This window comes from Eschscholzia californica, unplaced genomic scaffold, assembly GCF_041429995.1.
Source record: "Eschscholzia californica isolate CP2 unplaced genomic scaffold, dmEscCali1.0.p SCAF_6, whole genome shotgun sequence".
Classification (NCBI taxonomy): domain Eukaryota; kingdom Viridiplantae; phylum Streptophyta; class Magnoliopsida; order Ranunculales; family Papaveraceae; genus Eschscholzia; species Eschscholzia californica.
The window spans coordinates 37537109-37564643 of NW_028238483.1; the positions used below are offsets into that span (position 1 = coordinate 37537109).

Below are 27535 nucleotides of genomic sequence, written 5' to 3' on the forward strand. Positions count from 1 at the left end.
TGGATTTGAATGCCTCAGACTTTCGTGGACTCTCAAATGTCTGGATTTGAATGCCTCAGACTTTCGCGGACTCTCAAGAGTCCGCGAAAGTCTTGCTCCACTACCCCCCTAAGGTGACCCTAAATCTTGAAGTCCCTAGATTTTGTGTATATGCCCCAAATCACCTGCCATTGAATTATTATACTTGAAACTTATTAAAACCGTTGAGTTTATTTAGGGGGATGTCAATGATAACAAAGGCAAGAACCTAAAAAGCAACGTGTCTCAAGTAAAGTGATTAAACGTCTACCAAACTTGTAGGAGTACTCAACTTAAAAGTCACCCTCTGATTTAACTTCTTTTCAAACACGCTTCTATTTTCTTCTACTTCTTTCTCCGTCTACACCAATTCAAGAAACTCTAACCCTATACGAAAACTCCATCAAAAATCACCTAATAAGCAACTTAACCTTATTATGGAGTAGAAGATTCACCTTAATTTAATCATTTCTCTTCTTCTTCTTCTCCTTCAAATTTGGGACCTTATTTTGACCTAAAATAGTGAAGAATTTCAGGTTAAGAATTATAGTTTTATCTCTTTTGGGGAGAGAGAATAGAAGAAAGAGAGAGAAATCAGAGATGGCTCTTACTGCTACTCTGTTTCTTCTCCCAAAACAAATCAAACCTTTTTCTCATGATCTTAATAAAAATACCTCTTTTTTCATCCATAAAAATCCTTCCTTTAAGAAGATCAACCGATCTATTGTTCCTGTAAGTGACTTTTACTTTCTCTCTGTAGATATTACTTTCTCTCTCTAGATTATGGGTTTTGAATTGTGGGTTTTGATTGAATTAGGTTGCTAGATTATTTGGACCAGCTATCTTTGAAGCATCAAAGCTGAAAGTATTGTTTTTGGGTGTAGATGAAAAGAAACACCCTGGTAATCTACCAAGAACTTATACACTTACCCACAGTGATATTACTTCTAAACTCACTCTTGCTATTTCTCAAACAATTGATGGATCTCAGGTAATAAAACTCAATTCTCTTAATTACCCCCCAGAGTTTTCAAATCTTTTATTTTAATGGTAATAAACAAAAAATCCCTTAAAAAGAAAAATCAGATCTTTATTCATATTGATCAGAAATCCCAATTTTTAATTCATAAGAATGGGTGATTAAAAGCGAAATTCAACAAAAACCCAGGTTTAGAAATTCCTTGTAACAGATAATTAATCATTTTTTATGGTTAATTAGTTAACTTAATTATTGAATTGACTTTGATTGAATCAGTTACAAGGATGGTATAATAAGTTTCAGAGAGATGAAGTAGTAGCAGAATGGAAGAAAGTAAAAGGAAAAATGTCTCTTCATGTTCATTGTCATATTAGTGGTGGTCACTTTCTTTTGGATCTCTTTGCTAAGCTTAGACTCTATATCTTCAGAAAAGAACTTCCTGTGGTATCTCTCTCTCTCTCTAACACTTTCTCTCTTTAAAAAAATCACTCAATTGGGACCTTGATTGACCTTAAATCAAAATATGAACAGGTACTAAAAGCTTTTGTACATGGAGATGGGAATTTATTTCAGAACTATCCAGAGCTAGAAGAAGCACTAGTTTGGGTATATTTTCATTCAAGTATTCCTGAATTCAATAGGGTGGAATGTTGGGGCCCATTAAGAGATGCATCTGCATCGGCCCATGAAGATTTTGGGCCTACCCATTACCAAGAGGATCCGGTTAGACCCGAACCATGTGTTGAAGATTGCACATGTTGTTTTCCTCCAACTAGTTTGATCCCATGGTCTCAAGACTTCCCTGATCCAAACCTAGATTCGACCGGGACTCATGAAGGTTTACAACAACAGTAACCCTTGTTGATGAGAGTGAAACATCTTACTTATGTGCTTATATGCTCCAGATGGAATTCAATTCTTTCAAAGTAAATGCTGTGCAAAATGTAAATAGTCATCTATATAATTTGTTAGAGGATGCAGGTAATATTGATATTTCTACTGTAATCCTAACCTAAATACAAACCTGATTATGTATCTGTTTTTTCGTTGCTTCATGTGTTGGCTAGGTGTACACGATTATAATAGAACTTATGTGAAAATGACTAAGATTTATCGTCTGACGTTCATTTGATTCTCTAAGTATGGCATAGGATTGTATACACAGGGATAGTGTTTTAGTTTTAGAATGTCTTTTTCTTACAAGATTTCCGACTCTTGTCTCTTATTCATCTAAATAACTGACTCAAAAGATTTTGATGTCCATTTATATCATACATAAAAATGAGTCGAGGATTAAGACATCATTATTTGAAACAACAAGAAACATCATCTTTCTATTGACTAAAAACAAATTAGATTCATCAATAGGAAAACAGAATATCTTATATTGTGCTAGTTTTGAGTCTGAATTAGATTTCACATAAACTAAAAAAGATGCATCTAAGTTGTTAACAAAAAAAAAAAAAAAAAGATGCATCAATAAGACGCAAAAGGAGAACAGATTAGGTTATCGAGAGTTTCATATGGTTTGGACATCTAAAGCAGCAGAAGAAAAGAAGATTTACCCAGTTTTGAGTTCAGTAATCTATGGTTATATCTGCAGAAAGAACATAGATTGCAAAAAGAAACCACGGAAACTATAAGAGACTGGAATTTCACCGCTAATTGATCAACTTCAGCACATATAGGAGATTCTAGGTTAAGAACTCCACTAGATCAAGTACTACCATCGACATCAAAACCAGCACCTGTCCATCCTGACCCTGGAGCTCCTCTACCCTTGAGCACAAACCCGCTTTTTCCTCCTCTTCCTGGATTTACAAGCTTCTTCTTTCCTCTTCCTTCTCCCTCGGTAGATGCCTGTTGATTGTGTCCGTTAACTACTGCGGGTCCATTTCCTTGTCTGTGTGCATTTTCAGGCACTGGACCATTTGATGGTTCTGCCATTTGAGATTTGGACTGAACATCTGGATTTGTTGTGCTGTTCTGTTGTACTACTTTCACATCCTATATGTTTAAAGAACCGATGAAAGTAAGAATGCAGTATGGTAGCATTAACTGACACCAACAACATTTGGTCAAAATCTACGGATAAAATCTCTAAAATTTGTTGATGTCAGCTTACAAACGAAGGTTGACTGAAGTCTAAGGCTCTAAGCTGAAAAAAATCTATAATGTGGATATATGATGAATCTAAACCAAATTAACCATTAAAAGAGTTGGGGTTTATAGCATTCCCACGTTTGTTTGATACATGTTGGGTGCCTACAATGGAAAAGTGTGATGCTGACAATTGCCATCTGCTCATGTGCCATATGAATAGCTTGGAAGATATGGGGCACGATAATTAAAAAAAAAATGACAACTTACAGATGAGTCAGAGCTAGAAGCCCTGTTTGGGTTCATAGCTTCAAGTCGTCTTTTCAATTCCTCCAGCCTAGAATATTGGGTTTTACTGCTTTCTTGGACCTACCCAAGGAATGGAATATAACATGACTTAGCAAACAAACAACTAACCTCAAAAATCTAACCGATGCAAGAACTACAAATATAATAACATACCAGTTGATTTAGATCATCACAAAGCTTCTGCTTAAGTGCTTCCTCCTCTTTCACAACTTTTGATGCTTCTTCCCATGCCTGAAATGCACTAGAGATCCTAAAAATTAGTTACTAAAAATATAAAGAATAAAAAAGAGAATGTATCCAACGAATGATGTATGATATACGATATGTATCAGATAGTGACGAAGAAAGACATAAATGTTCACATGAGAGCTTCAAATTCTTCAAATGGATCATTATCATCAAATAGGGCGTAAATGAACGCTATAAGATCGGATCGCACACCCTTACGTCTATCCTCTCAGTATCATTTACAATGCACTCCCTACCAATCAAAGTAGGAACCTTCGGTCTACTGATGTAAATTCCTTCATGCAGGAGACACGTACTGCCAGTTCAAATGTGCTGATTTATTATCTATTATTTATTATAGGTTATTTCCCTTCGAAACTCAGATACGTATTTTGTTATCCAGTGTAAAGACTCCATTAGCCATCATGAACAGAAATGAAACAACGGGATTATTTTAAAAAACATTATTTACCTAACTAGTTTAGAACAACCACGAAAGTGCTCCTTATAGAAAATTAAGTTAGTCGAATGTAAAATTGCCATTTAGGGAAGAAGGAGTTGTAAGATGAAAATTATATAAAGAGTAATCATCTCCATCAAACACATCTAAAAGAGCAACAGAAAACAAAACGAACCTTTCGAGCTTGTTCTTCCTTTATCTTAGCAAGACGTATTCTCTCTGTTGAAATTTCTATTTTCTTGCGCATGTGTTCGAGAGCTTACAGATCATGCCATATTAAAGAAAGTAACAATCAGTTTACGCAAATAGAATACTATAGATTAAATTTTCCAAAAAGAAAGATTCAAAAGTCAAACGGAAGAAACAAGAACCAAAATATCCAAGAAACTACGAAACCTGCTTTCTTTGGACCAGCTGTGAGTTTCAACTCCAAATTAAGGTTCGATAGCTCTCGTTCAACATCGCGTATTTTAGAATAATTTTCTTCTATATATCTGAGCCATCAAAAAAAGTTCTTTCTTGAAAAACTCACATTACTAATTCATCGAGATTTAAGTATAATAATGCAGCTAGATTGGGCAATTAATATTACATTAAGAGGCAGATTAAAGATTAAGTACTACTCCATGTTAAACTTTACTAAATTGATGATCTCTAAAACTGCATTGAATGTTAATCACATTTAAAGAATCAAATGTTATAAGCATACAAATCAAAAACATAAACCCTAATTCTATCACAAACTTGAATCGATAAGTTCAAATTCATTCATCCAGGTGTATATTAAGAAACTACAAATCAAGGTATTTCTGAATCGAACTCAGGAATTGAAGAGATTAATTGATAGCAGATAAAAGGATAAATTCGGATTCAAGAGGTTAAGAAAAAGGAAATGATCAAAGAGAATAAATCATACTTTCTAAGTTGAAGCTGTTCCGCTGCTATTATCTGAAATCAAAACAAAGAAAGTTAAAACCAGAAATAGAGTTCTTGAACTCTACATTTCTTCAATCTTCATGGAGCAATTTTACAAATAGAAGAGGGAGAAAGTAGAGAGAGAAACCTTTTCGGTATAAGCAATGACAGGGGATTCTCTTGCGATACCATCTGGTCCGATTTCAGGTAGAAAAGACGGATTACTATTATTCGCCATTCTTCTTCTTCTTCTTCTTCTTTTGAGATTGGATTTAGAATTCTGGAATTGAGAAATTAGGGATTTTTCTTTTTCGAATCAGATCCAATTCAATTCCTAATCCATCTCTTCTTCATCATTTATCAGATCGGACAAAATGGATCGTGAAATCGGCCTAATCTTCCCCACTACTCAACTCTTCGATTTATGATTTCTTTTTCCAGTTCTTCTTCCTGCCGACGCGCGCTTATAGTGTATGTCAAAATTACCCTTTAGAATTTGACGTATTTATATAGTTTGTCCCAACTCCCAACGACGAACGTGAAACGTCCCGTACATGCCGCATTTTGCATGTGAGAGATTTTTTGACATTGACCCCTAGTTTTATATGGAAACCCCCTATTTTTGTAAACAACGAATATATACACCCCAAGTAGACGGAAAACGTTAACCCTCAGTTCAGTATGTGTGTGAATCATAAATGTAAATCAGGACAAAAATACTGTTCTTTACATTTTTATTTCTCCAGCTAAAGACGGTTTCCTTCTTTACACCGTCATTTACAACAATTGTGCCAACTCCATTTTCAATGAGAACCACCACCATCTTCTTCATCTTCTTCTACCGCCATAACCACTGTCATCATCTTTATCTTCACCCCCTACCACCACAACCATCATGGCCACCATTTGTTGCATCACACCTTGTTTTCCAATTCATCACCTTCATGTAAACAATAATAAAAATTCCCGCAACAAACAAATATTAATGATATGAATTCACAAAACATCATATGATGTTAAAACAACTACAATCAAGATAAATTTTGGAAATTCCGTGAAAACTCCCATAATTTCTTTCAAACAGTCATTTAAGTTCATAAAAAAGATTAACTTCTTAAGTGCATTTAAAATTCAAAACTGAAATCTCGAACAACATATGCAAGGAAACCACTCAATGTAAGATTAGGTAAACATCTTGAAAGATAACAGATTGAAAAAAATGAAACAACTGAAATTACACTCCCTTTTTCTAATTAAACATTAAAAAGGGAGTACGTTTAATTTGATCGAGTGATTAATGCGAAGAAAAGAGAAGATGGTTTTGAACTCGAAATTATACACCCTAGGGAGTAAGTTTAATTTGCCAAGAGGGGTAACTCTAGGGGTAGGAATTCTGCTCATGAACGCGCACCCGTCCACGGGCACCCGAGCCCAATGAGGACCATGGACGCCCGCGCCCATCTCAGACACAACCCGCCCAGCCCGTCAAGTCTTGGTGGACGGACATGGATTAAAATCTTTACCCGCGCACCCGCCTATGTCCGCACCCACTTAACATCACCCTATGATAACCAACCAAATTACACCAACTTTTTAGATTGACGAAGCCCAACCGTCCATGTTGCTACGCCTAGTTAAGATGGTAAACAATATGTTGAAGGACAATCATACGAACCCAATGCATTGTTTTGCAATGACCCAAGAGAATTCCTAGGAGATTACTGAAGTAATGTTTGGCTTTGAAGGAGAAAGAAGTGGGATAAGTTTATATTATATCTCATGAGAATTCTTCATATTAATGGGAGATTTAATTCCTAAAAGGAACAACACAAATAATGTTAGTTTTAATCACAATTTGTCTCTTTAGAATTAGGAAAGGTGTTTGGAGCTTTATAGAAGGAGAAGAAAAAGTGTAATTTTTCAAGTTATGAGCTTACCCGCTACCACTCGTCCATACCTGAATTACCCGAGCTTCTTAATGGCAAGGCGAATTTCAAAATTGTCCGCCCAATTTAACCCGCTTACCCTAATAGCCAGTTAAATTTGGTGCCTGACCCGTGCCGACCCGATGCTTCAAATGCGCATGGACGCCTATACCCGCCCAATTCCCACCCGTAGGTAATTCGTTGCAACAAAAAAAAAGGGAGGGGTAACTCAAAACACACGAGAGAGAAGTCTAGAGAGCACCCAAAATTACTTCAATTTCCCCCCACTCTCAGATCTAATTAATTCCAAACTACTCTTCTCTACTACTTTCTTTTCAATTTTCCCTTTCTTACTTCCACTCGATTCTTCTCACTCATAACATTCTCATCTTCCTCTCATTTTTCCCTTTCTTACAGACTTCGATCTCATCCAATTCCTCAAATTTCTGATCGTTTCATTATGTAATTTCATGATTGTAATCGAACAATTCTTGTCACTAGCATTAGATCTGTTAAAATCAACTTTCTCTTCACGAAATTTCTCTCTCTAGGTTTTGTTTCGCAATGGCATTGAAGCGCGGCTCCAATGCGGCAGGCGTTCAGAAGAAAAATGGGGGTTTTTGTGGATGCCGTCTGCCTTTCATTGGTCTTCTATTCTTCGCAGTGCTTGCCCCTTTGATTTTCCTCACTGGGCGAGGTCTTCATTTGAGTTCTTCCACCGGTTTGTAAATCTAACTAAATTCTTTGTTTTGTTAAAATCTGGATTATTGGTTAGTCTTTTATACTACTATTCAGATCTTTAGTTGTACTTGTATCAAATATATATTAGTGCTCAAATTGTTAATTTTGTTAGGCTATTAATCAGAATTAACACCTGACTTATGTAAAAGTGCTTTTCTGGTTTTTAAGCTTTTGATATCAATTCCATCTTTTATATAATCCAAAAAATGACCTTAAGGTTGTAATTATATGTAATTTCTAGTAGTGGTTTCTGTAATGCCTCTGTTTCAGCATTTGTTGTCCTAAACTCTAAAAGACGCATCTTGGTGATGGAAAAAAAATTGACAACCATGAATCTCACTTTAGTTGGATAGTAACATGGTTGTCTTTCACTATGGGGACGAGGGTGAGGGTTCGAGTTTTACTATGTCCTTATAAAATGACAACCTCGTCTTGTATTAGGAGTGGAAGGTTAGAGACGAATGGTTTGAGCTTGTTACGTTGATTCTTTGTTAAAATAAAAGAGCTCACTATATGATCCATGTTGTAGCCCCAATATTGGATTTTGGTAGCAAGCATCATGGTGATGTTCCCTTTTTATGGTTTTAGTTTGTTCGATTTATATTGGATTTGATGGTTGCTTTAATTCTCTATGCAGATGAAAAAGATGTCACAACTGATAGTCAGGTATTCAGTTGACGTACTTTTCTGTATGCTTCTGGGTTTAGCATGTTTCTTTTATTGAATACTCACATAGTCAAATTCTCTTGAGTTTGGTGCAGATTGTAGATTGGAGGGAGCGACTAGCCGTGCAACACTTAAAAAGCCTTTTTTCAAAGGAGGCAAGTGGAAGTAGACGGAAATGAAACCAATCAAGTTTGTTTTGCAAATGTTTTTGCTCTTGATATAGATAGATGCGTTATAGTATTTGATAGTATGTTATCTACGGTCATTTATGTTGACTTACTAAAACTATGCAACCGTGTGTTATAGGTCATTGACACCATTACTGCAAACACACGTGACTTAGGACCATGGAGTCTTGATAATATTAGAAAGAACTCCTCTTCTTCTTGGAAAATTGTTGGTTCTGACAGTTCTGATCAGAGTAACACCGATTTTGATGAGGTTGGTATGACAATATATTAGTATTGCTTTTGTGTTCATGTGTTGATATGATATCTCATATCACCTAGACATTTACCTTTTATTCTTTTGATCCCTGATGAAGGCAAAAGAGACAGTTTTAGATGTGGCTCAAGTAACCTCTGAAAAGGTCAAGGAAAATGTTGTTAAACCTGGTAAGTCTTTTTAGTGGAGGCCTCTTTATGTTCTTTGTGCATCGTTATCATTTATTTTCTTATATTGATAAGACGTTCCAATTTCTTTTACAATGCAGAGGATCGTCCTCCATTTGTTGATACACCAGCAAAACAATTTCGACGGGTAACTTTTTTCTCCTAGAATTTTACTATGAAATAAGAATACTTGTCCAAATTTGACCCTTCAGAAAAAATTTGAAAAATGAAACAATGCTTTCCTGGGTTCAATTTTTGGCTTCACATTGGAAAAGTTTGTTTATCCATTATTTCATGCTTCACGTAGCAATTGAGAGAGAAAAGGCGTGAAGAGAGGGCAAACCAGTTGGTCCAGCAAGATGATGAAGCTATCATTAAATTAGAAAATGCAGCTATAGAACGCTCCAAAGCTGTTGATTCTGCAGTTTTAGGGAAGTATAGCATTTGGAGGAAAGATAATGAGAATGAAAACTCTGATACAACTGTACGTTTGATGCGGGATCAAATGATAATGGCTAGGGTGTATTCAGGCATTGCAAAGATGAAGAACAAGCTTGAGCTATACAATGAACTTATGGCTAGGCTAAAAGAAAGTCAACGTGCACTTGGAGATGTGACTACTGATGTGGACTTACCTCATAGGTTTACTCTAAATTACTCTTTTAGTCAGCTTTTTCCTATAATATGCAATTATGAGCTATGCATTTTTATTTGCGTATTTTGGTTGACCGTTCTTCATTTTGTACTTCATCGAATGCCCATGATTCTAGTGCACCTGAGAAAATCAAAGCTATGGGTCAAGCTCTATCAAAATCAAGAGAAGAACTCTATGACTGCAAGTTGGTAACTAGGAAGCTCAGAGCAATGCTTCAATCAGCAGATGAACAAGTGAGGAGCTTGAAGAAGCAAAGCACATTTCTCAGCCAGTTAGCAGCAAAGACTCTTCCAAATGGGATTCACTGTCTATCAATGCGCTTGACAATAGGCTACTACCTTCTTCCTCAGGAGAAAAGAAAATTTCCCAGGAGTGAGAATTTGGAAAATCCTGATCTTTACCACTATGCCCTTTTTTCTGATAATGTATTGGCCGCATCGGTCGTGGTCAACTCAACCATCAGGAATGCCAAGGTGAACAAGTGACTCATATCTTCTCTCACTGTCGTCCACCACTTCTTAATCTAGCTTTGAGATAAATTTGTAGCATGTCCGAGTTATTAGAAATCCTCTATTTTAAATATTGTATTGTGATCTGACATGATAAAATTTACCGGACTGAATTTCAGGAGCCAGAAAAACATGTGTTCCATCTTGTTACTGATAAATTGAACTTTGGAGCCATGAATATGTGGTTTTTGTTGAATCCACCCGGAAAAGCCACCATACATGTTGAGAATGTCGATGAATTCAAATGGCTAAACTCATCTTACTGCCCAGTTCTGAGGCAACTTGAGTCTGCTGCTATGAAAGAGTATTATTTCAAGGCAGATCAATCCACAACCGGTTCTTCCAATTTGAAATACAGGAACCCTAAATATCTGTCCATGTTGAACCATCTGAGGTTCTATCTCCCACAGGTATATCCCAAGTTAAATAAGATCTTGTTTCTTGATGACGACATTGTGGTCCAGAAGGACTTGACTGGATTGTGGGCAGTTAATCTTCACGGGAAAGTTAATGGTGCAGTCGAGACATGTGGGGAAAGCTTCCACCGGTTCGACAAGTATCTGAATTTCTCTAACCCACAAATCTCTAGGAACTTCGATCCAAATGCTTGTGGGTGGGCATATGGTATGAATATGTTTGATCTCAAAGTGTGGAAGAAAAAGGACATAACAGGAATCTACCACAAGTGGCAGAACATGGTAACCAATGCTTTATAATGTGGATTCATGCTACAAAGTATTTGCACTTGAACTAACCGATATGGTTTCCTGATATTTTTTTTTTCTTTGTCTTTGTTTTGGCAAATTATACAGAATGAAGAGAGGACACTCTGGAAACTTGGAACTTTACCTCCTGGACTGATCACATTTTACGGACTCACACATCCACTGGAGAAATCCTGGCATGTGCTCGGGTTGGGATACAACCCAAGCATTGATCGGGCCGATATAGATAATGCAGCTGTTGTCCATTACAATGGGAACATGAAACCATGGTTGGAGATCGCAATGACCAAGTACAAGCCAATCTGGACCAAGTATATCAAGTACAATCATCCTTATCTTAGAAATTGCAACCTAAGCGAATGAACATAACAAAGAAGATACGAGATGAGCTTTTCACGAAGATTTTGGAATGGGCTTTTGTAACGTGAAACCAATATACCACCTGTACTGATTGGAGAATTGGTAAGTGGAGCTCGATTCGTTGCTGCTGTTTTCAGTGAGATCCTTCAACAATTGGTCGATATATTCTTCCTACGTTAATTCATTTTGATTCATTTTACAATTTGGGAGTTCATCTTTTATAATCACCCTGATCTTGGGAAAAGCTGTATGTATTTCTTTGTCTTACTGACATGCAAGAAGACTCATTCTATTTCTCTATTTGGTTGTACGAGGTTGAGTTTGAAACTGAATCATGAAGAGGGAACTGAAATTGTAAGTCGAAATTGTTCAGTATTTCATTGAAATTGTGATTCCTTTTGTGTTCAGAGGACCTATTGTTAAACATCTTGTCAAAACTTCTTTTTTTTTTGGAGATTTTTGTCCACCATTCATTTGCAACTTATGAAGAGCTATTACTTATTATTTTCCTTGTCAAAGGCTCACATAGTCACATGTGTTTTGTACGTTTTCACTTGGCAAAAAGTGTTGTTTGGGTATCCATTGTTCAGGGTAAATTGAAGTTGATGGTGGGGGTGGTGGTGCTGGTGGAAGGGGAAGAGAGGAGGAAGAAAAGGAGCAATTTTTTTGTGAAGGCGACACCCGACTAAACGGGGTGGTGGAAGGTGGAGAGAGGAGGAAGAAAAAGAGCAATTTTTTTTTTGTGAAGCCAGTCACCAGCTCACCCGCCATTAGTTGGTCGTCGTGAAAGACTATTTCAGGTTGGTAGTTAGTCATTGATCGGAAACCAAATAAAACCTGGTCAAAGGCAATCGACTAACAAGTCAAAACAGTATAGATTTTCTCATAAGAAATTCAAATTCCCAAGGAATAAAAGGATAGACAAGATCCGGCTTTGGGAACATGTGGCAGTCATGAAAAGTTCCTCAAACCCCCAGTCATCCGCAGAATCACGGATCTTTCTCCTCTCTACCTTCTTCTTCACAACATCACTTTAACTACTATAACATTTATCACTCCTCCTCGAAACTGTTCCTTTAGAGAGAGAGAGAGAGAGAGAGAGAGAGGTTTTAGAGAGAGAAAGTGAAAAGGAAGCCATGACTTCTAGTACAATGAGACTGGATCATATCTTCTCTTCTTCGTTTAATAAGCTCACTCTATCATCATCATCATCAACAACAACAACAACTTCACTTCTTTCTCTCTCTACTTCTCAACTTCGAAGAGTTACATTTTCTAAATCAAAAGTCGGCAGCAGAAAATCATTGAAGTATTCCTCTGTTCTTGTTAAGGCTTCTTCATCTTCATCACTTTCTTCTACTGCTGTTGCTGAACCTGAAGGAATCAAGGTCTTTCTCTTTCTCCCTCTCTCTCTCTCTCTCTCTCTCTCTAAATTTGTTTGATTTTAGGTCGCTCTAACTATTTTGATTTCTTATGTGCATTGTTTAGATCAATTCAGTACCGACGAAACCGATTGAAGGACAAAAAACCGGAACGAGTGGACTCCGCAAAAAGGTTTTTCTAGTTTCATACTTCCGATTCCTTTCGCGGATTTCCTTTGGAACTTATGATCAGTTAGAATTGATTTTGTTTTTAGTATTCGGCATGCAAAATGCTGCTTTGATATTTATCACTGATAAAAAAATGAAATTTCTGGTTTTGAATTCTCAGGTTAAAGTTTTTCAGCAAGAGAACTACCTTGCTAATTGGATCCAGGTATTGGCTTTTATTTTTCGGGTTTCGATTTTGGGGTTTCTGCATTATATGTAACATTGTTTTTTTTTTTTATCTAGGCATTGTTTAATTCTTTGCCTCCCCAAGATTTCAAGGATGGTTTGTTGGTGTTAGGAGGTGATGGTCGATACTTCAATAAGGAAGCTGCCCAGGTTCAATTTCGGGCCGCTAAATAAGTCACATTTATATTTGTTTTTTTCCCCTATGTTTCTTCAAGATTAATGTATATGCATTTACAAAATTGTAGATAATTATCAAAATTGCAGCAGGGAATGGTGTTGGAAAAATTCTAGTTGGCAGGTTAGTAATTGTAATTCATTTGGTTGGTCCTATAAATGTTTTATGTGTTTCATACGTATCTTGGAGTAAGAATTTTCTTGCTTCTCCTTACTGAACTTCCTGCCAATTTCTATATCATGTAACGAAGTTTAATCTCTTAAAGAATGCCTAACTAGTGGGTCGTAGAGACGGTAAGGCTTTCTTTTAGTGGAATCATAGTTTGGCTTCGTAATCTAAGTAATACAGAAATTTGATTTAAGTTGGATACTTTTATGCTTTAGCATCGGAATCTAGATTAGAGCCCTATATTGAACCTTAGGTTCAGATATGTGGTAACCTGTACCAACAAGCCACAGTGGAGGGACTGTTCAGTTTAGTCTTGTTGATACTTGATGAATCACTGTCTTGGAAAATGAGTATCGAATTTTATCTTGGCAGGGATGGTATTTTATCAACACCAGCTGTTTCAGCGGTCATTCGGAAGCAGAAGGCAAGATAACTTTTTCAACTCAAATCATGCAGTCAGCTTCTGCTGTCTTGTGTAAAGCTAGCTCATTCATTTCTCTTACTCTGTTTGCTTGTAGACAGGCTAATGGTGGTTTTATTATGAGTGCAAGTCATAACCCTGGTGGACCTGAATATGATTGGGGTATCAAGGTGAACAACTCATCAGCTCTAATATTATCGATATCGTAGGATCTCCATCAATCATCCTCCATGCCTTAATCGGTTCATAATACATCTGGTTTCAAGACCAACAATCTGTATAGCTCTTCTTGCAAGCATGGACTTTTTACTCCTTGTATTTGACTAGTCGCACAATTTTTTTGATTTTGTACGACTCTTCTTCAACTCACTGATTTTCTGCTTAAGTTGCAACTTGTATCTGTTTCAGTTCAACTACAGTAGTGGTCAGCCTGCACCTGAATCAATCACGGATAAAATCTATGGAAACACTCTTTCAGTATGTATCTATCCTTCTTAATTTGTGTATATAACTAATAATTCTTGGCATTTGTATTTTCGTTTTTATTTATAAAGATTCACAAATATGTTTGTGGTTCTCTATTATTTTCACCTCTATTTGATTTTGTACTTATATTGTATGAAAAACATTATAGTGTGTAATGCCATGTAACTGGATTCCTTGTTCTCCCTGATTAAAGCTGGATTTAGAGAGACCTATTTAGACAACTAGAGAGGGTTGAAACCGCAATCTCTAGTTTTAGTTTGGGGGTGGGTGGGTATGGAGCTACCACTAATATGATATACTTCTAGGTTTATAAATTTTGTTGCACGTATGATTTCTGCATCGTTTCTACTGTGTGTTCTCCCCCTTCCAGTGTTGTGTCAATTGCGATGTGAATTTATATTTCCATTTATGAAATGCTAGCTTATAATCCTATCTGTAGATCTCTGAAATCAAGACCGCAGTCATTCCAGATGTTGATCTCTCGCGTCTAGGAATTACAGAACATGGAAGTTTCAGTGTGGAAGTAATAGATCCTGTTTCTGACTACAAGGAGCTAATGGAGGTAACTAAACAAAATTGTTAGTCATTATGTTTTATATTGGTTACTGTCTTACCGACATATGTTCTACTAAACTTGGAGCTTGATTACCTTCTGTATTTGCAGGAGGTCTTTGATTTCCCGCTTATTAGACGCCTTCTCTGCCGGCCAGACTTTAGGTATGCCAAATGCAAAAACTTGTTTCTGATGTATTTGACTATTTGCCAATGATGATAAAATTCCATCATGGTGTTTCTCTCCTCCTCTCCTCATGTTGTCATTTTTCTTCTAATAAATTTAGGGATGTAGAAATGTTTATATAAGGAAAGAATTTCCAATTTGATTTCATCTGTAATCGTCAGAGTATGTTGTCATATGGAATACAGTAAAGCCAACACTTTTGGGTTCCTTGTGAGATGGTCACTAATATATCCATTTTCTATTCACTATGAACTGGACATATCACCATCAGAAGTTCTGAACCTCATCTAGGAGTTAATGTAGCTCATTTTACTTGGCGAAAACTCAGGAAACCCTTTCCAAAGTTATCAGTTATTCTTGAAGCTTGTTGGAGTTCGGTTAATCAATTTGGAGTCCTTGCCTTTGAATTATGGTCATAGATTCGTGATACTTCAATGAAGGATCAAAATTGTTCTTAAATATTTTTATTGTTTTCAATGTAGCTATCTCGGCTTTCTCTGTCTTATTCATGCTTGTGAATTTGTATTTGGTTGCCTATCATTTTGCTTGCTTACCTTAAAAACTTAGGGTTCTGGTTGGAATTACCACTCTGAATTTTACACTGTTAATTTTTGCAAATATCATTGGCCCAGGGCATGCTTACCCTAACTTCTTAGATTATAATTATGTGGACGAAAGTTATAATTGGTCCACATGAGTTTTACCAAAAATAGTATGAAAACTCGAAACCATCAAAAGGATTTAAAGTACAAATATCCATGCACATACCTTTTTAATTATATTCAGGTATGCTAACTAGAATACCACGCCTGAATAGACATCATATAATGGGTAACTTGGGCAGTGAATATCCGCAAGCATCTGCTGTATACCATGCAGAGTTTATGTCCCGTTTAATGATGGACCTTCTTGGTGGTTTATCTTGCTGCATCAGTCTCAAAAGTATTCTTACCATAAGTATAAATGATTTGAGTTTTTCTCATAGATTTCTTTATTGTGCTTAATAATAGCTTCTTTTATTAGTAGGATCTATCGTTGCTTACTACTACCGTAACTTTCAGGTTTACATTTGATGCCATGCATGCAGTAACAGGAGCTTATGCAAAACCTATCTTTGTGGAAACTCTTGGAGCCAAACCAGTAATATTTGCATCCCTACATCTATATAAAATAACTATCCAAAATATTAATGAAATTGTTGACTTTAACTATTAGACTGTCATGTAGGACTCCATTACAAATGGCGTACCGTTGGAAGATTTCGGGCATGGGCATCCTGACCCCAACCTTACGTAAGAAAGTAACACCTGCTGTATGAAGTTCTTTCCTTCGTTATAGATTTTTTACATTTTGCCTGAATGAAATAGGTATGCGAAGGATTTGGTAGATATAATGTACGGAGAGAGTGCTCCTGATTTTGGTGCTGCAAGTGATGGTAAGATGATTAGAATAGAACTTCTGTTTTGATGGTTCTCATAAACTGCCAATTTCTAATGTTTTGACGATGTCCCATATTTCAGGAGTCCTAAGTTCTAGCATTTATACTTGCTTCTTTTTTTCTTTTGCTTCCTCTCCAATTTTTCCCTTTCATCCCCGACTCATGTTTACTGTTGTCATGAGTTGGGTATCACTCCGAGATATTGGTTACTGCGAGTTGCATATTCAATAAAACACTCTCTTTCTGGTATGCAACTATCATGATATCATCATACTTCTCCATTTTATCCTAACCCTGCTTAGCAGTTCTTGAGTTACGGGAGTGGATACAATGTTACTGTTTATAAGCTTTAATATTACTTCATGCACCATTCTTAAAATATGTCAAATCCCTTATTAATCAGATTTTTAGTAGAATTACTATTCTTTTAATTACTAAGGAATTATTATTTGCATCATTCAATCTTCTCTATGACTCTATTATTAGTCAAAGCACCAACAATTACTAACTGGACCATATCCTTTGCTTTGTTAAGTGTGTCTCTGGGTTGAATTTGATGTCAAAGATCTGGACTGTCGGGTGTATCTTTGTTGAGGCACTGTTCTTATACTTTTGTTATTCAGGTGATGGTGACCGTAACATGATTCTTGGTACAAGTTTTTTTGTCACACCTTCAGACTCTGTTGCTATAATTGCAGCTAATGCTCAAGATGCGATTCCATATTTTAAGAGCGGACCCAAGGTAGGATCCTTCATACCATTTTCTTGCATCTATTTTTTCCTGAACATCCAATGTTGGCTATGGGCTTCTGCTTTGAACATATCTTTCTTTTAGGGTCTAGCTCGATCTATGCCAACAAGTGGAGCTCTCGATCGCGTGGCCGAAAAACTCAAACTCCCATTCTTTGAGGTGTGAAAAATTGTTGGTGTTATTTGTCATACACATCTTAACTATTTATGGAATTGATGTTCTCTTGTGCTGATGGAAACATTTTATGGGACACTTTGTATCTCTCTTTCGAAAGTCGACCTAAATGAGTGTTCCTGGATTTTCAGGTTCCCACTGGTTGGAAATTCTTTGGGAATCTTATGGATGCTGACAAGTTGTCAATCTGTGGTGAAGAAAGTTTTGGAACAGGTTCTGACCACATCCGTGAGAAAGATGGTATCTGGTAAAACACAATATCGAACTTCATCTTCACTGTTATATATACCATCCTTAAAACTAAACTGAACGATAAGCATCCAGAGAAACCTATATAACAAGGGTCTATGGGTATCTGAAACCAGTACGAGATGCTTCACATGGTGATAAAGAATCACAAAACATAGTCATTAACGTGTGTGTATATAACCATGTACGCTACTATCTCAGTTTTCTTAGGTTCGCTTTTTGTACTCCAGTTCTCTTGCTTTTGGATAAACTATTGTTAGAGTATGCACAATTGATGAGTGGTGTTTATGGAGAGAAGATGCATCAAACAAATGTAAGTTATAACCATTGAAGAGACTATGTGTATGCAAGTATAGGATATGAGTGTCCTACCTGATATGGCATAAATATAAAAACTGAGGTTACCCATATTACATAGAAAAGAAGTCATGAGTTAACTTGCCTTAAATTTTTCTTGTTTGCAACCTTGAGCTCATTATCAACATATTGAGGTGATACTGTGTTTCACAGGGCTGTATTAGCTTGGCTTTCCATCATCGCATACAGAAACAAGGACAAGAAGGTTGGCGAGAAATTAGTTTCTGTTTCTGATGTTGTCAAAGAGTATTGGGCAACATATGGAAGGAATTTCTTTTCTAGATACGACTATGAGGTAATCATCACAATCTCTATTGTCTTGATGTATTACTAGACAAATCTATTGTAAGTTGACTGGTACAAAGTCTTATCTGAACAAATGTTTCTTTCAGGAATGTGAATCTCTAGGAGCGAATAAAATGGTGGAATATCTTAGAGATTTGATTTCCAAAAGTAAAGCTGGTGATAAATATGGTAAATATCACTTCTTCATATCTGTAATCAGTCCAAGATTTTTAACCTAATTATGTTATGAGGACTGACAACCTATACCAATTACAGGGAGCTACACCCTCCAATTCGCTGATGACTTTACCTACACTGATCCAGTAAGTCGTGTGTTTGTTTGTTTCTCCATTCTAGACGTTCAAACCATCATAAACTCATTATTTTCAACACTCCAGATTGACGGTAGTGTAGCATCCAAACAAGGAATCCGATTTGTTTTCGCAGATGGATCAAGAATTATTTTTCGTTTATCGGTGAGTCTCTCAGTTTTTATATATTTAATACACCTAAGTTTGTCTGAATTCTTACACATACTTGATTCACAGGGAACTGGTTCCGCTGGTGCAACTGTTCGAATCTATATCGAACAATTCGAACCTGATGTTTCGAAACACGATGTGGATGCCCAAGTTGCACTCAAACCGTTGATAGGTTAGGTCACTTCTATTTGCAATAGTTACAGAGTGTGTGTATGTATATATTCATGCTTGAAAAAGAGTCTTGGCATTAAACGATCTGAAACCTGATGTGTGACCCTGAAGTGTGGCCTGGGAAACCATTTTTCGGCAATGGGTGGGAATTATCCCACCATTTCCTTTTTGGGGTTCAGGGGTGAAGCCACCAGCTCAATTGTTTGACCCACCATTTACTTCTTTGTTGCCCTAGTCTTATAAGGCCAGTTATCGAAATTGTTTTTCATAGATAGCAAAATCATCTTACTTTGTATATATACATGCGAGATTTAGATTGATTGTCTTAAATATTTTTCCTTGTAGATTTGGCATTATCGGTTTCAAAGCTAAAGGAATTCACAGGAAGAGAAAAGCCGACGGTTATCACTTGATAGGTCTATTTCTCACAAGTCATGAAGTATTTATCTATTTAGGTTTATAGAAAAGCTTTTACATTATTCTGTCGCCCTCTCAATGTTTTTTTCTGTTCAATTTTGTTTCAGAATGACCTACCTCTATTACGTGCACAAATAAAATAATGAACACTTCTTCCTGCGTGATCTAGGTGAAATGTTGGGATATTTAGAATATATACTTGAATTTCCTTGTTTTAAAGGTTCTTGCACGATAATGAATTACCGATCTTATATAACGAGAAAAAAAACAGGAGAATTTAAAATTTCAATTATCTTACATGAAATAACTTTGACTATTGTCTTGTCTTGTATCCTGTTGAAATCACGAATTATAGGAAACTATGTATTAACCACAAATATAAGTAAGAACCTACAATGCCAAAAAGAAATGTCTCATTGATTATCGTTCTTCTTTCTTCTTGCACATAATGTATCATTTAGCTATCTGAGTAACTAACTAGTGTAGTTAAATGGAGTTTATCATAAGAAATGGCAATTTATTTTCCAATTGCTTTAAGTTTGAACTTGTTTTTTTTTTCCTTGCCAAAATTTTGTGATGGAGACTTGCATATAATAAGACTGTTTAACTTGACTGTCTAGAAAGGGTAGAGGATCTCAGATATATCCTTGAAAGAATGCATCAAAAACCAAAAATCTAGGTCTAGGAAAGAAAAACTCTTAAAAAAAATTAACGCAAAAAAAAAAATTCTATTTTTCTAACACTTTTCAAAATTTTGACTATATACTTAATTATCTAGTTAACGAGACAGCCCTTGCTCAAAAAAAAAAAGACAACAATATTTTTCATAATTCCATTTTTTCCTTTGTACAACATATATAATTATTTTGTTATATATGTTGGACACCTCTTTGGTGCAGTGGTTGGACACCTCTCTCAAGTTCATGAGGTCGTGGAATCGAGTCTCGGTGGAAGCAGTTTGACATCAAGACTTATCCCTTATAATTTAGGCTATAAATAATGTAATAATTTGTCAGATTTTAGGTCTCTTATGACAATAAACAAAATTGTAGTCGAATTCTCAAAAAAAATAAATTTGTTTTATTATAAAATGTTGACAACATATATAATTATGTTGTTAAGAACCTATATAATGCATTAGCCAAAATATTATTTGTCCCTTAACGGGTTCTACTCACCCTATATAATTATGTCTAGGGTGAGTAGACCATCGGAGCTTCGCTGGAGATGATAATGAGACTGTGGATTAACACCGTCTACATGTCCACGACTAGCAATGGCGGATAGTATTTGTTCTTCTAAGAGATTTCCATTGTCACTGGAATAACATCCGAAACTGTAGATGAAATCGAAAGGACAACCCTTCACCAATACACTTAAATCAACATCATTGTCGGTGGTGGTGGTGGCAGTGGGAGGAGGAGAAGAGGAATAAGATGAAGGTGGAGAAGGGGTTAAGTTAGTTACTACTTACTAGTATATCTAAATTTCCTTAATTATTACACATACAGCCATATGCATATATATAGGCCAGCGCTTAGGGGAAAGCTAAATAGTTTCCGGGGTGTGAAATTTTAAAGGGAATATGTAAAATTTTAGAGTTTCCGGAGAAATAAATTTTAAGAGGAAATAAAAAAAAACACTCCACCTCACCTCAATCTATCTCCACCTCACCTCACTCTCTCTCCACCTCACCTCACTCTCTCTCCACCTCACCTCTTTGTCTTCTCCGATTTGGTCGCCGGCCAGAAAATTTTCCGGTCGGCGACCATGAAGAAAAAAAAAATTTTCACTCTCTCTCTCTCTAGAAACTCCGGCGAAGGGGTTTTCCTTCGCCGGAGTTCCGGTCTGTTCTTCAACAGACCAGATCGGGTCTGTTGAAGAACAGACCAGATCGGTATGTTCTTCAATAGACCGGAAGTGGTCTGTTGAAGAACAGACCAGTCCGGTGTGTTCTTCAATAGGCCAGATCTGGTCTGTTGAAGAACAGACCGGAACTCCGGCGAAGGGAAACCCCTTCGCCAGAGTTTCTAGAGAGAGAGAGAGTGAAATTTTTTTTTTTTTTTTTTTTAATGGTCGCCTGCCGGAAAATTTTCCGGCCGGCGACCTTATCGGAGAAGATAGAGGTGAGGTGAAGAGAGAGTGAGTTGAGGTGGAGAAGTATTTTGTTTTCCCCCTAAATAAAATTGTCAAACAAAATTGACTAATTTTTTACCAAGTCTTCACACCCCGGAAACTATTTAGCTTTCCCCAAAGCGCTGGCCTATATATATCCATCCAAATATTAGTAGTATTTTATGATGTAACAACATATTCAAAAGTCAAGATAAATTTTGATGGATCTTATAGAGAGGATAGAGCTTCATGTGCAGTAATCGCTAGGGATTCGGAGGGTTTGATTTTGGGATCGAAGAAGAACGAGATTTCACCCAAATCGGCTTTGTATAGTGAAATGTTAGGGTTTGAAATGGCGTTGAATCTGAGTGAAGAATTAGGGTTAGGTGTATTTATAGTAGAAGGGGATGCAATGGTCCTCCTACATCTAATTTCAACCGTAGATGCGGAAGTACCGTGGCGGTTGATTGCTGAGATCGACGGACTAAGATTGAGGGTCAACCAGCGCCAAGTAGAATTGAGTTATTGTAACCGACGTAACAACAAGGACGCTCATTTACTCGCTGCCTCGGTGTTCACCCAATTAAGTCCAAGTTGAATTTTTAGTCCTTTATGGTTAACTATAGTTATATTTTAGTCTTATTGTGTAAGAGTTTCTATGTACTTTCGGACTAAGTTGTAACTTTATTTGTTTAATGGCAATACTGTTTCAAAAAAAAAACAACATATTCAAAAGTCAAAAAGAGATGCCGACATAAACAACATAACTAACCGCCTACACGTCCACACTTCCCCAACAGATAATTTACTGCCTCTTATTCTGTTAAGAATCTCTAGTAGTAATAATTAGAAACTTTCTAAGATTGACTGTTAGAAGACTCCTAAATATGTGTGTAACTACCTGATTTCGTGATTTCAAGGCCGACTTACCACCATATATATATATATAACCTGCCGCATTATAAATATACTTGCTCTCCTTCAGCAGTAGTGCGACAACAATGGAAGTACAAACACTCGAAGGAATTCTTCCTAAATGGTGTAGATTTTGCCCAAATGACGAAGAACTTATCGAAGACTTTCTAAAGAAGAAGGTATTGGGAGAAAACTTATCACCTTTTACTGAATTTTTTATCTTCGAAAGAGATGTTTACGAAACCGAACCATGGGACTTATTTGCAAAGTTAACCCATGATGGCCATATAAACTACAATCTAGATACTAGCAAACATGGTAACGGTAATCATAATAACGATGAAAACTGTGGAGAGATACGATATTTCTTCACAAAACTAAAGAAGAAATCCGATAAGTCTGTCAGATCATCAAGACAAGTCGGTACATGTACTTGGAAAGGCCAGGGTAAAGGTAAACCAATTCTCGACGACAAAAATATGAAAATCGGTATCAAGAAGAGCTTCTCACTTGAAGAGACTAATAAAAATTCATCAAAACCTGACTCCAAAAGAAGAAAAACAAATATTAGTTGGATTATGCATGAGTACTCTTTGACTGATACATTCCCCAACAACAATGGGTATGTCCTTTGTAAAATACGAAGGAAAGTTTGCGATGGTGGTATTAGTAGTAGTAGCAGCAGCAGCAACACTGCAAGAGGAGGAACAGAGTTGACGACATCACCGGTAGAAGAAGTATCATATCAGCAGCCTATTCAAGATAACCAAGTCGGCTTAACAGATGCACCGGGGTTAGTAATCGAGGACATGACGACATCACCGCTAGAAGAAGTAATAAGTGCATATCAGCAGCCTATTCAAGATAACCAAGTCGACTTAATAGATGCAGCGGGAATAGTAATCGAGGACGTGACTAACACTGGTTATGAAATGATCCCCATGGACTTTGACTACTTGGACAATACTAATGTAGTAGCAGAAGAACCCCCTGATAATGTATATGATGAAGATCCGTCTGTTTGGGAAGGTATGGTTTCTGATTATCAAATGATGATCCCCATGGACTTTATCGACTTGAACAACAATAATAATGTAGTAGCAAAAGAATCAGATGATGAATTTATGAATGGATTGTTGAGCATTGAACAAAATCAGTACATGAACAATAATAGAGTACAATCAGAAGAGCTGCTCAGACCTCATGAGGATGGATTGCAAGAAGAAGCCCAGCAGCAGCTACAACATCAAGATGGATTGCCAGAAGAACACCAGCAGCAGTACTTGAACAATAATGAAGATAACCAAGTTGGCTTAACATATGCAACAGCAATAGTAATTGAGGACATGACGGACACTGCTTACGAAATCCCCATGGACTATGACTACTTGAACAATACTAATGTAGTAGCACAAGAACCCGCTGATGATGTAAATAATGAAGTTGGTAATGATCCGTCTTTCTGGGAAGGTATGGTTTCTGATTATCAAACGATCCCCATGGACTTCGCCGACTTGAAGAACAAGAATGATATAGAATCAGTTGATGAATTAATGAAAGAATTGTCATCATTGTTGGGCATTGAACACAATGACTCCTTGAACAATAACGGAGTACAACCAGCGGAGCTGTCCAGACCTCATCAGGAGGGATTGCAAGAAGAACCACAGCAGCAGCATAATCAGGATTCAGGATATGAGTTTATGAAGGGAAGTAACATTAATGGGTAATAAAGGGACGAGAGAGAACTACGTGAAGGCTTGATCCTTTGAATTAGAGGATTTCATGTTCTAATTCATTGGTACGTAGGCAGCCCCTCGCCCATTTTGGGGGTTCAGCTTGTTTATTTTAAAAAAAAATAATCCTCCAACTGGTCGGATTGGCTAAAAAAATGATGCATTGTTCACTATGGATATATTGGCTGAAAAAGGCACGTTGTAAATTTGTTTGCTTTCTTGGATAATGAACGAATACGTTGTTTATTTTGTTCTACCAAAGTATTAGTTTGTTTTTTGGTGAACGTTACTTCAGACAAGGTGATCTTAGACGAAAAACTTCCTTGCAGTGAACAAGCACCACTTCGAGTATCTTATCAATTTGATAGACTTTCATTCTTATATTCAGGCCATCAACCAAGTTTTGTGCATTAAAAATCTTAAAATTTTGCATTCTGTCTGGCTTGAATCTGGAGTTCTAAGTAAAAGTTATCCTAGTTAAAGAATGAAAAAACATCAAGAAACGATTTACAAACCAAATCCTCAACTCTTTGCTCGTGGATCCTGATAGATGTGTACAAAATTGATTCATTAAAGCTTGAACCTGACATTTTGCCGCTATCATCGGGCCAACTCCAAGTGATAGTAATGTGTATAGGCTACCTATGGTTTCTATTATCATTTGATTCAATTTGTGGAGGATAAGGATGTCATAGGAGTAACTTCGACGTGATTTTTCAGTGCAGATGAAAGAAAATAAAGTAGAAAATGTGAAACATAAGGAACCATTCATAACCAGAACTTCGATTCGATAGAAAAATTAACAAATCAAAGAGAGCAACAACTACAAATAAATCCTAGATTAAAACATAGAGTCTCATAAATCATTCTTGACTAAAGAAACTAAAGGTTTATTTGAGAAGAAAGCATCCAAATTTGCTGTTATCAAATCATCTATGGCAATTCTTGAGTCAAGAGTTAAGATAGCTTTATGCGGAGTTAACACAACATTATCCAACTCAAATAGCTCTTTCGGAACATGAGGTTCATTCTCGAATACATCAAGACCAGCACCTGCAATCTCTCCTGCTACTAAACACCGAACTAATTCTTTCTCGTCGATAAGAGCTCCTCTACCTACATTTATTATAACTCCATTCTTGCCCAATGCCGATAATACATCCTTGTTTATAATGTGGAAGGTTTCTTTGTTTAGATCACAACAAATTATGAGGATATCGTTGTTTTCTGCAAGATCAATGACATTTGAATGAAAAGGGTATGAAAAAGATGGTTTCTTCTTCCTTGAGTTGTATGAGATAATGCAACCAAATCCCTCAAGTCTTTTCGCCACTTCGGAGCCGATACCACCAAGTCCAACGATTCCGACCCGCTTGCCACTCACCTAAAAGCATTTAAGATGTCATTTCCATAGATTAGAAAACCCAAACCTTGATCAAGTATAATGAGCATTGAACTTGTATAATGGAATATGAAACAAGCAAGTGAATAACACAATTGGATCCATTCCTAATAACATCAAGTAGTAGTACTAGTTTGATCTAACAGAGAGAGTGAGGGAGAGAACCTTAGAACCAAGAGGAATCTTTTTCTTGAGAGGCCAAAGTTCATCGCGAATATACCGGTTGCCGGACGAGATACCTCTGAGAACATCAATCAATAAACCCACAGCAAAATCAGCAACTTCCTCAGAGTACAAATTACCAGCATTACCGACGACAATCCCTCTCCGGCGACACTCAGACAAGTCAATATGATCAAGACCAACACTGGTAGTTAAAACACAACCAAGATTTGGCAAAAAGTTGAGAATTTCTGAGGAGATTCTAACACCCCCACCTGCACAAATTAAGGCTTTAATGGATTGAATCTGGGTATGATTGGTATTTAAGAATTGAATCAAAGGAATAGACAAATCCCATGCTTTTAAAGATTCAAATTTCTTAGAAAATGATTCTTGGAATGAAGGAAGTAATGGGAATGGTCTGAGAATGAGAACTTTGGGTAAGTGATTGAGTTCTGCCATTATTGATTTTGTTGAATTCCTTCTGGTCAGTGGGTAATGAGTCTTCTTCTTCTTCTTCTTCAACTTGGGAAGTGAGTGCTTGTGAGTGGAAGGAATGAAAGTCAAGCTCAAGAGAGATTTCATTTGTTTAATTAATTTAGTAAGTATATTAAGCATGTGGGTGGGTAAACCTAATTGTGGCTAGTTTTAGTAGTTATTATTGGTAAAAGATTGAAGATCCAATAAAACTAAGTATTTGGATATTTTAAGGTGGAGGATGAGGTAATGTCACTCAGGTAGGGAATTCCATTATTGGTCGCACAAGGTCTCATAGCCCAATGAATGAGCACCATTGGATAGTGTTATGTTAACTCCACATAAAGCTATCTTAACCCTTGACTCAAGAATTGCCATAGATATAATTTGTAGGTGCTTGGCCTTCCAATATTTTGTAGGTTTTGACTCCATGCCCAAACATATGTAAATCGGCCCAAAATGTGCAAGTTATGTATGTATTTGAACTTATTTGTACAAGCCTTGATCGCAGTCACTAGTTAAAAAACCTCTCACAAAACTTTTCATGGATCGTGTTGGGAAAACGAAGGCTAACCTAGGGAGTTTTGACCAATTTGCTTTTCTGAAAAACCTTTTCAGCCTCTTTCAATCAATCATACTCTAAATCCTTGATGAGTCTCTCAAACTTTTATCTTTCTCTGAGGCCCTCTATCTCTCTCGTTCTCTCTATTTTTTCCTCTATGAGAAACCTGAGATTTGCGTGTAAGGGTAACTTCTTCCCTTTTACTATTTTGTTTTACCTCTATGTTCTTGCTCGCCTGTCCAAATTCAATGAGTATGAGAATTTGTTCCTAAGAAAAAGAAACTAAAATCCCATAAGGAGAAGTCGTTACATACTCCAAACTTTAGAGCGCGCTACTACCTTCAATTACATTCACTCTCCTAGTTGATGTGGCAGTATACATCCTGAGAAGAAATCTCCCAATTGATGTGGCAATATACATCTCAAGAAGAAATAGACACGAGATATGAAGACAAAATTTCGCAGTACTCACCTGACGTATTTAAATCATGTCATGTCTCAATTGGAATTTTCTTCCAACTTCCAAGAGGACACCATTGAGTCCAGTTTCACACTCCAAAAGCTTTATTGAATGACATTTCTTAGATGGGTGATTATTTAAATGTTGAAGGCAATCGAAGTTCTCAAATAATATTCTGAATTATTGATCTATTGACCCAAATTGAATTTTGCAAGAAAAATAAATTTTATTAAAACTCTAGAAAATTTGAAGTATAACTTTGAACTTTTCAAATTGAGTCTTGCATTCTAGATGCTCTTAGTTGAACATTGTTGAGTAAATACTACCATAGAGCCTCAACTATCAACCACAATGGTGGAAATGAAAATGACAATAAAAATATCAAAGAAAACGCAACAATTTAAACCAGAGAAAGCA

The 27535-nt window shown here is 36.5% G+C and overlaps 5 protein-coding genes across 5 annotated transcripts; 3 read left to right on the forward strand and 2 right to left on the reverse strand.

Annotated features, from left to right (window-relative positions):
- The first annotated feature begins 223 nt into the window (after window positions 1-223).
- LOC147534425 (protein STAY-GREEN homolog, chloroplastic-like) lies at window positions 224-2157 on the forward strand. The gene is made up of 4 exons (XM_086646618.1): window positions 224-750; window positions 836-1009; window positions 1274-1441; window positions 1529-2157. The coding sequence occupies exons 1-4, from the start codon at window positions 619-621 to the stop codon at window positions 1850-1852; spliced, it is 798 nt and encodes a 265-aa protein (XP_086502744.1). The 5' UTR covers window positions 224-618; the 3' UTR covers window positions 1853-2157.
- Window positions 2158-2328: 171 nt separating this feature from the next.
- LOC147534426 (junctophilin-like protein) lies at window positions 2329-5616 on the reverse strand. Its single transcript, XM_086646619.1, has 7 exons — window positions 5158-5616; window positions 5011-5042; window positions 4491-4588; window positions 4270-4352; window positions 3560-3637; window positions 3368-3466; window positions 2329-3004 (listed from the first exon to the last, which is right to left on the reverse strand). The coding sequence occupies exons 1-7, from the start codon at window positions 5245-5247 to the stop codon at window positions 2714-2716; spliced, it is 771 nt and encodes a 256-aa protein (XP_086502745.1). The 5' UTR covers window positions 5248-5616; the 3' UTR covers window positions 2329-2713.
- A 1497-nt stretch (window positions 5617-7113) lies between these two features.
- On the forward strand, window positions 7114-11608 carry LOC147534427 (polygalacturonate 4-alpha-galacturonosyltransferase-like). Its single transcript, XM_086646620.1, has 10 exons — window positions 7114-7655; window positions 8313-8341; window positions 8437-8496; window positions 8648-8782; window positions 8886-8955; window positions 9054-9100; window positions 9260-9594; window positions 9723-10080; window positions 10236-10814; window positions 10929-11608. The coding sequence occupies exons 1-10, from the start codon at window positions 7499-7501 to the stop codon at window positions 11202-11204; spliced, it is 2046 nt and encodes a 681-aa protein (XP_086502746.1). The 5' UTR covers window positions 7114-7498; the 3' UTR covers window positions 11205-11608.
- Window positions 11609-11728: 120 nt separating this feature from the next.
- Window positions 11729-19508, forward strand: PGM (phosphoglucomutase). The gene is made up of 22 exons (XM_086646621.1): window positions 11729-12589; window positions 12690-12755; window positions 12912-12956; window positions 13034-13126; window positions 13222-13274; window positions 13692-13743; window positions 13842-13910; window positions 14149-14217; window positions 14666-14788; window positions 14891-14943; window positions 16027-16105; window positions 16193-16257; window positions 16333-16400; window positions 17027-17145; window positions 17239-17313; window positions 17460-17575; window positions 18088-18229; window positions 18327-18408; window positions 18496-18542; window positions 18618-18695; window positions 18768-18873; window positions 19218-19508. The coding sequence occupies exons 1-22, from the start codon at window positions 12338-12340 to the stop codon at window positions 19283-19285; spliced, it is 1920 nt and encodes a 639-aa protein (XP_086502747.1). The 5' UTR covers window positions 11729-12337; the 3' UTR covers window positions 19286-19508.
- A 5297-nt stretch (window positions 19509-24805) lies between these two features.
- LOC147534429 (glyoxylate/hydroxypyruvate reductase HPR3-like) lies at window positions 24806-26390 on the reverse strand. Its single transcript, XM_086650897.1, has 2 exons — window positions 25623-26390; window positions 24806-25439 (listed from the first exon to the last, which is right to left on the reverse strand). Exons 1-2 carry the CDS (start codon window positions 26235-26237, stop codon window positions 24912-24914), a joined length of 1143 nt encoding a protein of 380 aa, XP_086507023.1. The 5' UTR covers window positions 26238-26390; the 3' UTR covers window positions 24806-24911.
- Window positions 26391-27535: the final 1145 nt, after the last annotated feature.